Source organism: Mya arenaria, chromosome 5 (assembly GCF_026914265.1).
Source record: "Mya arenaria isolate MELC-2E11 chromosome 5, ASM2691426v1".
NCBI classification, from domain to species: domain Eukaryota; kingdom Metazoa; phylum Mollusca; class Bivalvia; order Myida; family Myidae; genus Mya; species Mya arenaria.
Window position 1 is genome coordinate 20257618 of NC_069126.1, and position 15487 is coordinate 20273104.

Consider the following 15487-nt stretch of genomic DNA (forward strand, 5'->3'; position numbering starts at 1 on the left):
GATATAATGCAGCCATTATAAGGCGCGGGCAGACCTTTATAAACTCACACTTGTGATCCTGATGTGCCGGGGCCAGGATATAATGCAGCCATTGTAAGGCGCGGGCAGACCTTTATAAACTCACACTTGTGATCCTGATGTGCCGGGGCCAGGATATAATGCAGCCATTGTAAGGCGCGGGCAGACCTTTATAAACTCACACTTGTGATCCTGATGTGCCGGGGTCAGGATATAATGCAGCCATTATAAGGCGCGGGCAGACCTTTATAAACTCACACTTGTGATCCTGATGTGCCGGGGTCAGGATATAATGCAGCCATTATAAGGCGCGGGCAGACCTTTATAAACTCACACTTGTGATCCTGATGTGCCGGGGCCAGGATATAATGCAGCCATTATAAGGCGCGGGCAGACCTTTATAAACTCACACTTGTGATCCTGATGTGCCGGGGCCAGGATATAATGCAGCCATTATAAGGCGCGGGCAGACCTTTATAAACTCACACTTGTGATCCTGATGTGCCGGGGCCAGGATATAATGCAGCCATTATAAGGCGCGGGCAGACCTTTATAAACTCACACTTGTGATCTTGATGTGCCGGGACCAGGATATAATGCAGCCATTGTAAGGCGCGGGCAGACCTTTATAAACTCACACTTGTGATCCTGATGTGCCGGGGCCAGGATATAATGCAGCCATTATAAGGCGCGGGCAGACCTTTATAAACTCACACTTGTGATCCTGATGTGCCGGGGCCAGGATATAATGCAGCCATTGTAAGGCGCGGGCAGACCTTTATAAACTCACACTTGTGATCCTGATGTGCCGGGGCCAGGATATAATGCAGCCATTGTAAGGCGCGGGCAGACCTTTATAAACTCACACTTGTGATCCTGATGTGCCGGGGCCAGGATATAATGCAGCCATTATAAGGCGCGGGCAGACCTTTATAAACTCACACTTGTGATCCTGATGTGCCGGGGTCAGGATATAATGCAGCCATTATAAGGCGCAGGCAGACCTTTATAAACTCACACTTGTGATCCTGATGTGCCGGGCCAGGATATAATGCAGCCATTATAAGGCGCGGGCAGACCTTTATAAACTCACACTTGTGATCCTGATGTGCCGGGGCCAGGATATAATGCAGCCATTGTAAGGCGCGGGCAGACCTTTATAAACTCACACTTGTGATCCTGATGTGCCGGGGCCAGGATATAATGCAGCCATTATAAGGCGCGGGCAGACCTTTATAAACTCACACTTGTGATCCTGATGTGCCGGGGCCAGGATATAATGCAGCCATTATAAAGCGCGGGCAGACCTTTACAAACTCACACTTGTGAACCTGATGTGCCGGGGTCAGGATATAATGCAGCCATTATAAGGCGCGGGCAGACCTTTACAAACTCACACTTGTGAACCTGATGTGCCGGGGTCAGGATATAATGCAGCCATTATAAGGCGCGGGCAGACCTTTACAAACTCACACTTGTGAACCTGATGTGCCGGGGTCAGGATATAATGCAGCCATTATAAGGCGCGGACAGACCTTTATAAACTCACACTTGTGAACCTGATGTGCCGGGGTCAGGATATAATGCAGACATTATAAGGCGCGGGCAGACCTTTATAAACTCACACTTGTGATCCTGATGTGCCGGGGTCAGGATATAATGCAGCCATTATAAGGCGCGGGCAGACCTTTATAAACTCACACTTGTGATCCTGATGTGCCGGGGTCAGGATATAATGCAGCCATTATAAGGCGCGGGCAGACCTTTATAAACTCACACTTGTGATCCTGATGTGCCGGGGTCAGGATATAATGCAGCCATTATAAGGCGCGGGCAGACCTTTATAAACTCACACTTGTGATCCTGATGTGCCGGGGTCAGGATATAATGCAGCCATTATAAGGCGCGGGCAGACCTTTATAAACTCAACAACAAAACAACGCAATTCTTCCATTTGCTCTCGAACAGTTGAGACCATGCCCGCCAAAAAAGTGGAAAGGTGAAGATGGCAAATTGAGATCCACAGCGTCTGCATCATCCGGGACCTGCTGGACCTGCATATAGGCTAGTAATAGCCCCGCTTTTGTTGGACATCAGTCATGATGAAATGAATGTTTATTTGCACATGTTATTCGTTGGGTTGATTCATTGTCATACAAACAGCGATTGATGCGGTATGAGCGCTTTGAGGCTCAATGACCGCCGTGACGGCTCCATCAATATTTGTAAGAGCGCAGTAAGAACAATAAAACTCGAAAGCTTCGTGGTTTACTTTACACATATGTTTCTCATAAATGAAAGATAGTTTAGACAATTAAGGAAATCAGAAATACTGACAATTTACTTTTATGCCGCTCAAATTATACATTTCATTGTACCTGTGTGATAACAAAATGTAGACTATTTCAACCCTCCATATGTATTAAGCGTTAATGTAAGCGTACATAATATATGTATATATTCCGTTAGTCTTAAAATAGGAAATATCATTACAAGTTATCAGTATCAGTGAATAATATTCACGATATTATGCGATTTTTTTTTATAAATTTGTCTCCTTTTTGTGCATTAATTTTTTAATTCGACGCATCTACATAATTATACCACGGGCCTATAAACCAATCAGTGGACACAATTTTACGGGGAAAAACCAACTCAGTTGATATGAGTGACATATTATTTTTTTTAATTTAGATACAAGATCTAATATCATAACGGACCTTTAGGTTTTTAGGTCCCTGATATCATATTACTAAAGGTCACAAATTATATATTATACGTATAGATAAAAAATATTCTTTCTAAATGACGCAAATCAAAGTATAAACTTGTGAAAATGACTATGATCATTTCTAACTCTTTTTTCCTTGTTAGAACAGTTTCACATTTCATTTAATCATGGACATTTGTGAAATTTGATGTTAATTTTGGCAAAAAGCATGAATTTGCTGGTATTGCCAAAATTACTACACTGAGGAAAACATTAACGTAGTTGCATCAATACTAATATTTCGTTAAACTTGTATAAAACAGGTGATTCTTAATGGAGAAAGGAAGAAAAACAGCAAATTCCGTGAAGTTTTGACATCTGATATAAAATTTGTTGACTTTCGTAAGGAAATGAATACACGTCTTTTTCCCATAAATTTGATTGCTGTAAAAAAATCCGATGTTATTTAGAATGTTTGTTTTTTTATTTAAGTTTCGACATTAAATTATTTTGTACTTGAATCAAACATTTCATTAAATTAAAAATAATGAGCTGTATTAATGTTATACTTGCTTTTTTATTGCCCTTACTAAGAAGTCCCGTGACACTGTATGCGCAGCCTTGTCTGTATCGGCGTGATGTCAATTGCATGCCTCCAGCTGGTATTACCCATTGCTCTCATCTTGGGCGATCATTTTCCTGCCTTGAGTGGCCATTGTTCCAACATGGGGTGGACGTTGCTCTCACCTGGGTTGGTCATTGCTCCTACCTTCGGTGGTTATTGCTCCCACATAGTGTTGACGTTGCTCTCATCCTTATTGGGGTGGTCATTGCTCCCAACTTGGGGTGGTCATTGTTCCAACCTGGGATGGTCATTGCTCCCAACTTGAAGTGGTCATTGCTCCCAACTTGAGGTGGTTATTTCTCCCAACTTGAGGTGGTCATTGCTCCCGTCTGGGGTGGTCATTGTTCCCACTTTTGGCCGTAATTGCCCCAACCTCGGGTGGCCATTGCTCCCAACTTGAGGTGGTCATTGCTCCCGTCTGGGGTGGCCATTGTACCCACTTTTGGCCGTAATTGCCCCAACCTCGGGTGGCCATTGCTCCCACCTCTGGTTTTCATTGCTCCCGTATGGTGTGGTCATTGCTCCAACATGGGGTGGCCTACCCTTACTACTACCGCTACCGCTGGTGATACTGCTTCTGCTTCTGCTTCTAATGCTGCTGCTAATGCTGTTTCTTCTGCTGCTGCTCTTGCTGTTGCTAATTACTTGTATAATTATATTTATAGATAACCAGTTATTATGTTACCTACTAAGTGGAATTTGCAAATCATAAATAGATAAGCAGTTCCTGCAATAGGCCAGAAATGCATCTAGTTCACTTATGATTTAAACATCTGAACGCGCTACAATGGTCTAGTTATTCTAAAAGGTAAGTCAAATGTTAAGTATTCATTTACAAAAACAAAACCATTGATCATGTGTAGCTCAACAGGACACATACGGTTTCACTGTTAAAGGAGCGATTAACTCTGTTCTTTCTGCCACTTATATCTTGGTTTGTTGATTTTGACATTTCAAGCTAAATTTCATAATGGAACTCGCACAGTGTTATAATTATATTTCTATTTGACTTTTAATTCAAACTTTAATTGATATGCATTGCATATTTTAGGCATACAGTGTTTACAAACACAATTAATTAAATGTATAAATAACATGATATGATAAACAAGCGAATATGCATACATGTATACATGTATCACTCGAGAACGGTAAGAAACAAAAACTTTCTACAGAAAAATTTTACACAACAACACATATGTTTACACAAAAGAATGAAGTGTAGACAGGTTTTAAGCAAAACTGCACTATTTTATTATACATTATTGGCCTAGGTGTCCAATGAAGTATTTGTTTTTGCTCGAACACGTCACGCTGTATCATGGGCAGATAAAACCTGACATTTCTGCTCACTAATGGTGTAATGTAGCCCTTTGGCCATTATCGCGAAAATAAATTTAATATTTTAGTTAAGTTATTTTTTATTTATTCCATAATACTTCTAACATAGATAAAATTGTGTTGTTCATAATTTGCTAAAATATAAGCGATTTTCAATTGCATAAAATACCCTGTAACTATTGGCAACTGTTAAACGTCGGCCATCTTGAATTTTAGTAAACATGGAGGAACTTAAACTATTTTGAAAAATAAATTCTTTTAAATTGCATCAAACGAAATAAAAATGGCAACGCAGACACAGACATTGCGCAAAGCTCCTGTTCAAATGTCCAGGACCCATGATTACCTGTATGGTGAGTAGTCGAACATCAAAATAAGGAAACAAATTACAAAATCATAAATGTCATAATGATGATAATAAGATCATGAGATTTTGTAATTCTTTTAGACTTAATAAGCAAAAACCAAATTAATTAAAGAAATCTTAACATTTATAAATATATAGTAAGCATGCGAAAAAATCTATGCAGGGCTGGAACAAACAATCACAATTACAGGGCTACATCATGTAGTTATGTACAGAACTTGAAAGATGTGGCCGCGTGTGGTAGCTGGCTATTACTATTGCACACCAACACTCATAGTTATCACTGCAGTTATGAATCTGTTAAATATTTAGCAATATATAACAACTATGACTTATACATTGAAAATTTTGTGTGTTATTTAGTTATCACCCAAAGAAAGATAAGCTCTGTTGCCAAATTTATTCACAATTCACAACAGCAGTGATTCATTATGAAATCTGCTTGAGTGCATATCCCTTGTGACTCACATATTTCAATACAATGGGACCTGACCAAAATATAAGAGTCTCAAGCATTACTTTGTGCACAGATTACTTAAAAAAGTATGCATCCACAAGATACACATATTTAGGATTAATGGGTCCTCTGGAAAAACAATTATCATACTAGGACTTGGCATGCGCAGCAAAATGAATCACTGTAACTTGTTAACCTTCAAATCAATACCATTATTAAATTCATTTATTTCTTTTTCAGATAATCACCATGTCCTTGCCAGTGAACGTGATCATGCCAGAGCTACGTTTAAGGCTCACACGGGGGCTGATCGTGTTGTATGTAGCATTATGTGTTGTAAAAACTAATTTTTTACACAATGTAACAAAGTATTGCAAATATTTTATATTTCTAAGATTCTTTCATCGAAACAAGTATCAAAATTACAAAAAAAGAAGTTATATTTAAACAAATTTACTTTAGTATGAAATTTAGAAAAGATTAACAAATGTGCTGGTTGATCTATCTATTACATGCAATTGATTTGAGACTGAAAAAAAATAAGCGTATATGTAATCTTAAAAATGTTCCTCTTTCAGAAACGTGTCCCTGTGTACAATACAATGTTCAGCGAGCTTCGACACCATCCAAGGTTTCAGATGAGGCTTGATGTCACTGATCCAGTCCCTAAGTTCATCTCAAGACAGTGGCGAGGATATGCAGACCAACACAGGGAGCAATTGATTAGATACACAACGTAAGTGATTAATTACAGAACACTAAATTATTTAGAAGTTGAATTACCTTATCAAGTACATGTAGTAACAATATGAAAACGGTAAAAAAGTAGTATAATTAGGTAGTTTCTGAACTTTCATGCTTTTTTGTGTTGGTATGTCATAGGTTAAATATTGAACAATCAGTTTTGATAATCCAACGCTGTGAGTACATAAAAATGAACTATTACTATTCAAAAAACAGTAATCATTCTCAATCAGTCATTGAAATTACCTGGTAGACTGTGGGTGAACAAGCCCGAATTCAGACACTACTGCTTGGAATCAACATTCTTAACAAGCCCTGCTATATAAAATCGAGAAGCCTGGAAATCATTTTACCAGTGCATGGCTTGCAGGCTTGTGCTAATTTCGACCACTGTTAGCAGAGGTGTGAGGTTAATTAAAGAGAAAATCTGATACGTTAATAAATTACTAAATAACAATTGAAATCCTCTCTCTAGGTTCAACTATGACCCCAGTGTACAAGTTCCAGCAAAAGAATATTCTACCGCCCATGTCAGGGGCTCAGACAGGTTCAAGTACTTCAGAAGGTAAGTGAACTGTTTGACATAACAAACCAGTAGAACTTGCATAATGTGTTATGACTTTTACATCATTCGCAAAGTGGCCATGAATGCTTTGGATGTGATTGGGAATTAGGGCTTAATAAATCTTAACAAAAACACATCTATGTGTATGTATTTCTCGCTTTGCTTTCTCTCTCATTACATTTAATGATATTCAATTTTGGTAGACAAAACCTTCGCAAAAGACAAAAAAATTCTAAATGTATGTAAATATTGAATGTGTTTTACCAACACTTTCAGGCCTATTATCCCTTTCCTGCAGCAGGTTCCACCAGAGGTGCTTCTCGCCACAGCAAGGTAAAATTAAAATACAGTACTGGGATGTATGCATATATATACTTTGTTGTAGAAGACAAGAAGTCAAAATAACGCAAATTAGGTCTTTCCCTTACGCAGAAATACCTGGAACTGCCATTTTGAACTTACTATGCATTCAAGAGACTCTCCAAAATGAGTCTTTGAGTGTTGACCATATAGTGGGACCCAGAGACACGGATTTTATAACCATGAGGGTCACTGGATGTAAATTTTGCTTTCAACAATGTTTAGTCATTTATACATTGTTGCAAATCAACCTTGAGTTATGTGAAATTTCTGTGTGACATACATGTAATTGATGACTCATTTATGTTGTACAGAATATTTTATGATGAACAGGACATACAGGTAATGTTTATTATTAATTTGGTCAGACTCAAATAATCTTCCCCTTCCTACAGACACGACCCTCTTGCGGGGCCTGATATGCAGGTTGAGCGACCCCCGACGCCCCTCACACGTACCATAGAGATCCAGACTGATTATCGTGACTCTGAGGCCCAGACAGATCCATATACTCCTGAGTATGTTGTCCGGCCTGGATCTGCCCCAGAGCTTCTCACTTTGGCTACGTTGTCACATGGTGAGTGAAATCTTGGCCTTGATAATATTATAAATCATAATGATAAGAAGTGTTTTAAGCTTGTTTGTTTGGCCAACTAAGAAATATGGAAAAGTATTGGTTTCCACTTGCAATGCAATTATTTACTGTTGTGAACGTTTCTTTTTTTAAATGGAGTATTGTTATGGTACTACAAGTATCCGTATAATTTCTTCTGTCTCTTAACACGTTCTTTTAAAGATTTTACAAATAAGCAGGTTTTAAACCAAAATCTATGAAAAAAAATCCAAAGCAGCTAAATCTTTTTTACCTAAACTTTAGGTAAAAAAGGTTTAGCTGCTTTGAATTTTTTTTTATAGATTTTGTTTTAATAAATCAGAAATATAATGAAACATTTGATGTGAGAGTTTTCCTCTGTGACAATTGTACTATTTTTATGATGCATTGTTCAAAACTAACAATTTTACCTTGCATGTTTATAGGTCGGGGTTTGCCGGCGGGACGTGCCGAGGTTGAGATGATAGAGAGGGCCCGAGCCAAGCGGGCGTGGGAGGCAACTTTACCTCCATTGAATGACGTCTCCCAGCTGGAGAAACGTAAACGCATGATGGATGAGATGGAGCGGAAGGAATGGGCTCTACGAGAACAGGAGATTGAAAAGTGAGTAAAGGTCAAGGATAGAGATACTTATTGAAATAAAACCAGTCATAATTATTTTGTGTGCATCATACAGGTATATGTGATTGTTAATATTACATTGTTGGACTTTACCTAATTTGCCATATAAACCAAAGTTTTAAACAATTGGTCATTCTCTTTTTTGATCTCCTATTTAATATGAAATCCTACTCACAAATCAATATATGTATATCTGCATTTCAGACTCCAGGAGACCCGACTTGAAGTCCTCAAGCAGTTATTAAAACAGCGTGAGGAGAACCACCAGGAACTCAATATTAAACGTCTTGATAAACTGTGGTAATTTGGTATTTTTTTGCCTACAACATATTCAATTTTCATCTCTTACTTAGTCATTCCTTTTCCAATCTTTACAAAACTTGGCAATAATGCTTATTGGCATTTTCCCTCAACTGAGATTAATTACCAGTCAGATTGCCATTGTCGCTCTAAAGTTATTGCCCTTAAATTGTTCAAATGATGGGTGCTCCCAACAGGTAACAAATGGGTCTAATCATTTATGAATGATAATTTTTTTTTTCAAACATCAATTTCAAAAAGAAAAGGAAAACCTTGAATTTAAATTTTAAAATTCACAATATAATGTTAGTAAACATCATCATCGAAGTTTTTGTAGCAGAAAACAATATTTAATCACGAACATATGATTGTGGGTTTTAGAGTAAACTTAAATTCATTATAAAATTTTAATAACCAAAATATGAACAGTTAAATTATTAATATGTGAGTGTAAGTATTGGATAAAATAGAATTAAATAATGTGTATGTTTTGCAGGTCTAAGAAACAGAAAGAAAAGGAATCAAGGATCAAGAAAATCAGGAATGAACATATTAAAAGTAAGTCCATACCTCAGCTAACGTAACTTCTTGTTTGTAATGCTGAATAGGTCTCAGATGTGTTTTCTAGTGTTTCATAATGCCGTGACATTTTAAACAATGAGATAGCAAATAAGGATTTTCTGAGACTTTATAAAAATACCATTGTTAGGATATTTCAACAGATTTGTTATAAAAAAGAAATTGTGACCTTTAATAAGTTGCTGTCAAAGCATAAATGCTGATTCCTTGGTAATTTAAAGAGTTTTTTTTCTTAATTGAAGTCCTTAATGTGTCATTCTCTGAATTCATTTTTAATATTAGAGTATACTCTGTCTGGCTTTATGTAAACTGTTCTTCTTTACTTCAGCTATTCGTAAGCTTACTGACAAACGCCGTAAAGTCGAGGGCAAACTTGAGCGACGTGAGGTTATCAATGACTATGCCACGTATGGCTCCCAGACATACGCTCCACTCACCCGCGTCGGCATCTTCATTGACCGAGGCTCAGAACAATACACTGTCAAGTCCCGACACTTAAACACTTACCAGGGTCTACTAGAACTAGAGGCATCACTTCCAGATTTTGTAACCCAGCCCCGTATCAAGGGACCCAAGCCCAAAACAGTTACCAAGTCGGGCTTCGTCAAGAGAAAATACAGGCAGGAGATTGAACTTATGGATATGCATGAGGTATGGGCTGTAGATGATCTTAACAAAAATATCATTTATTTCTTCCTTAGCCTACCCGCAGTTTATTTCCCTCAGTGGCTTGCCTGGTGGGTCTGTGTATTCCAAATGTTAATTGGCCATCCTTATAAGGACAATGAGCTAAAATAATTAGGTGACTAACATGTGTTTAACTGATATCAATGATATTGGTGTACTATTACGCATCTGGAATATCTTATGAAGTGCATTTTTATCTGGTTGAAGTAAACAGTCGGGCAAGAGTCAGTCAGGGTGGAAATAAAAAAATCATTGTTGTCAAAAGCAAAAAAAAATATCAGAAAATCAGCTGAAAACATTTCCTCAAAACCAGAATTATAAGCTCTGTCAGTTGCATGAAGACAGAAATATGTATAAATATATAACAATTAGCTATTGTCTATACTGACTAAAAGAAATGGTGTCAGTGTTTTTTAAATGGACTCTAACAATCATAATCTTTTGAATTACGGTGTGTGACCTTTCAGAGATAATGGTAAATTGTATCAATTTGAAATGCGATACAATAAAAACTGCCTATTTTTTTCTGAGAAATGATTATCCCTAGAGTATTGCAACACCTGCTCTGTATAATTCATATATGACTCATTATTTTTGACTTCATATAAATGACATGTCTTTGGAAGAAAATTATTCTTATTTTATATAATATGTGATCATAATAGTTACTAGTATGTGATCATAATAGTTACTAGTATGTGATCATAATAGTTACTAGAAGAAAAAGTTACTGATGGATCTTTGTATCAGAGTGGTTTTAAGTTTTTTTTATATATATAAAAAATACAGGTATTCTTTTTGTATAATTTTATTTTATATAATTATCAGATAATAAAGCCTGAATTCAAGTCGGGTGAATTGGATGTAACACATTTTTGTGAGGTGGATTTATTTTCATTCCTTGTTGGTTTCTTAAGAAAATAAGAAAATGAAAGGTTAAGTTTTACTACCTTTTTTGTTTGGGGATGTTTCTTTTTATCTTATATATTAATCTTTGCAATGAAAATGCCTAATAATACTGTTACACCAAAGCATAAAAAGAGTTGGACCAAAGCAGAATGATACTCTTACACTAAAGCTCAATACTGTTACAAATGGTTTACTTATTCTACTCATCCATTTGAATTAGACCATCAAGGAGGCTAAACTGAAGGGAGAGGAAGAGCCCAAGCCGCTGCGATTCCTCCAGAAGATCGAGAAACCCATTCCACGCCCGCCTACACCTACAGTTGAGGTGCCGTCGCAGGAGGAGGAGGATCGAGAGTTGGCCGTGATCTTCCTTCAGCAGGTCATCAGAGGAAGAGCCATACAGAACATGGTAAGTGCAGATAGGTCGGGCCCAGTGATTGTGATTTAATAGTTGGTAGGTATTTTCTGTCATATCATGATGTGCAGAATGGGGGATGTGCAGATTTTGGGTGTGCAGATCTGGTTTGTCCAGATCCAGGGTTAGCTGATTGGGGATGTGGGGATAGTGGGATGTGCAGTTCAGGGGTAGGTTGTCCAGATCCGGGTGTGCTGATTAGGGATGTGCAGATCGGGGGATGTGCAGATTTGGAATGTGCAGAATGAGGGATGTGCAGACAGGGGATGTGCAGATTGGGGTATTTGCAGATTGAGGGATGTGCATGATTGATAGATATTTGAGTAATTGGTACATTTATTAGATATTAGAAATGTTGTTGCTGTAGGCTCTGTGATTGAAGATTTATCATTGTAGAAGAAAATTGATTTGTATTTTGAAGAAAAACCTTAACTGTATATGTGTAGGCCTTCTTTCATGTTAATGATCTCTGATTGATGTGACAGTCTTGACCAAAGACTCTTGACATTCTCATGCACATTTTGGCATTCTTGTTTCAGATGTATGAGGGTAAAGAGAAGCGTATGGAGCTGATCCGGGAGTTGCGCAGCACCCACGCTCTACAGGACGCCGAACAGACCTACAAGAAACAGGAGAAACAAGCCACCCTTGCGTTACAGCGACAGAGACGACTTCATGAACACCAGGTACCCTCTACCTTGTCTTTTTCAAAGGCTTGTAGCCATGGGGTCATCGTTGTCATGGTAGTTAGAGTCATGTAAACACTATTATGTTGGCCATAACTTAAAAACCATTCAAGTTATCAATGTCAGCATTAAATTTGGTACATGTGTCCACCTGTCCTATCCCTATGGCTTCGGGCTTGATGGGGCACAGCCCAATAAGCATGGTAAGAGCCTTGGCGATATATTTTTAATTTGAAACAGTTATATCTTAAATATTTATCTCTATTGTACTTCTCCTCAGGAATCACTGGTTGATGAGGCCTTGGCTGGCGTGGAGGGTAAGAGTCTCGGAGATATGTTTGACTTCCTCAGCAAGGAGCTGGTACGTCTACAGGAGGAGCGCCGTATCCATGCATTTTCAATGCTTGCCGAGCGGCAGAGAAGGATACGGGAAGCAGAAGAGAGTGGTCGGAGACAGGTGGAGGAACGGAGACGGAGAGAGGAGGATGAGGTTTTCAAACAGGTAGGTGACAGGTCATAGATTTATAAATCTGAACAAAATTTGGTGTGTAATCAAAACAAAACCTTACAGTCTATTGAACACATCAGGCACAATATTTTTGTTAAAAAGGAAAATCTGAAAAAAAGTATAAACTGCATGAAGCAAGAGTTTATGTAAGAATAAATTATGTGTAATATCATTGATTAATTTTTACTAAAGGTAATATTTGCAGGGTATTTTTGCATTTTTTTTTTTTTCAAATTACTTTTTGATGTACTTGAGAAAATTGTAACTGAATGACTCCTTGTAGGTACTTTATGCATAGTAGTTTTAAGAGGGAAAAATAATAAACACCACAGTTACAAAATTTCAGATGAAAAAAGTCAAATGAAAATACAAGAAATGCAAACTTAGGTACTATTATCCAGATGTTAAATGTTGTGTACAAGGAACTCTTCACAGTGTGATAGGATTACTAGTATTTACTTTTTGTGAACACCATTTATAAATTGTTTCTGTCCTTATTTCATGAAATACATGTGAAGTGAATGTCGGTAAAAATTTTGGCATTTTCTTTATGCAGGTTATCCGAGTTCACCAGGACACTGTAGACTCGTATTTGACATCAATTGTTATCGGCTCGATAGACGACACAGCTGATGCCCAAGCTAGAATGGAGGTTTCCGAGTATGCAGAGAAAATCAATGATATCGCTTACGATCTGGAGGACAAGTAAGTGGTTATTAAGTTACTATTGGAAATAGCCAATGAGCACGCAGACAAAGTCTGATGGTTTAATAAGTACTTCATGATTATAAAACATGACTGAAGTAACTACTTGTACTTATAGAAAAACTACAGTCTTGCTGACAGTCATCAAATTTTTAAATGTTTTAGGAAAATACATGTCTAAAGGTTTTATACATGTAGATACCAGTCCAGAATAAAAGTATTATTGCCAAATTGAAGATATAAGCCTTTGTTATTTGAAATGAACATAAGCTATAACAGAATAGGATAGGATATATCCAACCAACACTGATTTATTCTGTTAACTATACCATCTTACTATATACAAATCAACGTTTTATCTTGCAACACCTGTGTACTATAATGTTGTTTGTTGTTTTCAAGACGAACCCAACTACAGTCAGAGGAGATTGTTGCTGACCTCGTCCACTGTTTCCTTATTCCTGAAGTCCAGAAACAGACCGTCAGAGAAAAAAGTATGTGCTCATTGTTGACTTAATCTACACCATTTATACTAATTAATGTTAACTTGATTGTTAAGACAGCCAGAAGCCGGTATGAAACCTTGCCCCAATTTCCCGAAACATCTCAAGTCCCTTAAAACAGGACTAAGCTATGCTTACTATTTTTGGTTTGGTATAATTTGTGTAAAATTTACTTTCTTAAGAGTTTTTGGACCAAAAATGGAAATTATGTTTATGGTAATCACGATGAATTAACTTTTGCTTTGTAAAATCAAGAGTAAAGAAAAACTTCGGGTAAATGAAAAAAGCCACTTAAACAAAAAACGCTTAAGAACTCACGATTTATTACGGCCTGCTTGAGTCCATTTCTTTGGTAGAAACCTTACATATTGTTATAGCCAGGCCCATGACTCTTGCTTGTTGAATCATATGCCTCATGATCAGCTCATCAAAAGCGTGAAACTTTTCATCTGTTCACAGTGTTCTTACTAAGTGCTTATCACTGTTTGATAGAAAAAACTTAAGTAAAGATATTAAATGAAAAAATGTAGACATTCGGTAGAGGATGCTACGTAGAAATTGTCTTCTCAATATCTCTTTGCCAAGTCCTAGGAAATAAGAGACTGACCCAGATATTAAAATCTTAACAGACACCTTCATACTCGATGACTTTTGTTTAAATGATTCTCTAATCTCAATGTTTGTTTTACAGTTCGTCAGGACCAGAGGAGGTACCTTGTGGCTGCGCATAATGAAATTCATAAAGACAGTGAGCAGGTCATATCCATGTACCCCCGCCAACCCAAAACTGTGACCCCACCCTCCAGTTCCACCCCCACACCGCCCAAGTGAAGAACTCAAAGTGGAATATAAACTATATTTTGTGATAAATGGATATTAAGTGTCTTGAGAGGGAAAACATCTTTTATATTGGAATAAAAATAGGAATACATGTATATATTCATATCCTGTTTTAGTGTATGTCTGTGATTTCTAAATGCCTCACTGAAGTGGACAAGAGTTGGTTGAACTAATTTGAGCTACATCTGCCCTTATTTGTACATGTTGTACAATCTTTACAAAGTTTACAAAATGCCAGACCAGTGATAGGAATATTTTCCTTGTTATTGAACAATCTGGTATGATTTATTGGCTGTGTGATTGTGTTTGTTTGAATGGGTTAACTTGTTTGTATGGATGTGCTTATTGGGTATTTATAGAAATGCATAAATTTTGTACAACATCAGGCATTAAAATGACCAAATTATTCTTAATTCAGGTCTCCTGCGTAACTCATTCAAATTATTTGTTTCATAGAAAACCCGTTAAGGATAAAATATTGACACTTTGACATGTTCTACCAACTGTGATATTCAGAATAGTTGTTTTATTATTGATGTACATGTGCATTTCCATTTACTTTTTCCAATTCTTAGAATGCGAACTAAGTTTCTCTGCAAAACTAGTATTTAAGTGTATACACTTCAAAACTGCAATAGTTTATCAGTTTATGACTTATGTGACTAAAGCTTTCTTAATTCTCTGAGAAAGATTTTTAAGTATTGGTTCAATTTGGTTTCATTGAAGCTTCCTAAATCTATTGTAACACTTTAAGATTCATTTATAAAACATATGTGATAATCATGGTAATTTATTCACTATTTGCTTTGTGTTAGATTCTATACTATTGTTTTCAAATACCATTATGAAAAATAAAAAATGAATTTATTACAATCTGTGTGTCATTATACTTTTTCTAGAACAAATAAGTCAGTGATTCACAAGTCAAAACAAT

The 15487-nt window shown here is 37.1% G+C and overlaps 1 protein-coding gene across 1 annotated transcript; it reads left to right on the plus strand.

Moving 5' to 3' along the window:
- Positions 1-4820: 4820 nt before the first annotated feature.
- Positions 4821-15432, plus strand: LOC128233469 (cilia- and flagella-associated protein 91-like). Its single transcript, XM_052947152.1, has 16 exons — positions 4821-5047; positions 5759-5835; positions 6097-6254; positions 6738-6827; positions 7104-7160; positions 7583-7764; positions 8226-8403; positions 8626-8721; positions 9218-9279; positions 9629-9951; positions 11117-11305; positions 11851-11997; positions 12278-12499; positions 13062-13210; positions 13613-13704; positions 14405-15432. Exons 1-16 carry the CDS (start codon positions 4978-4980, stop codon positions 14542-14544), a joined length of 2232 nt encoding a protein of 743 aa, XP_052803112.1. The 5' UTR covers positions 4821-4977; the 3' UTR covers positions 14545-15432.
- The last annotated feature ends 55 nt before the right edge of the window (positions 15433-15487 follow it).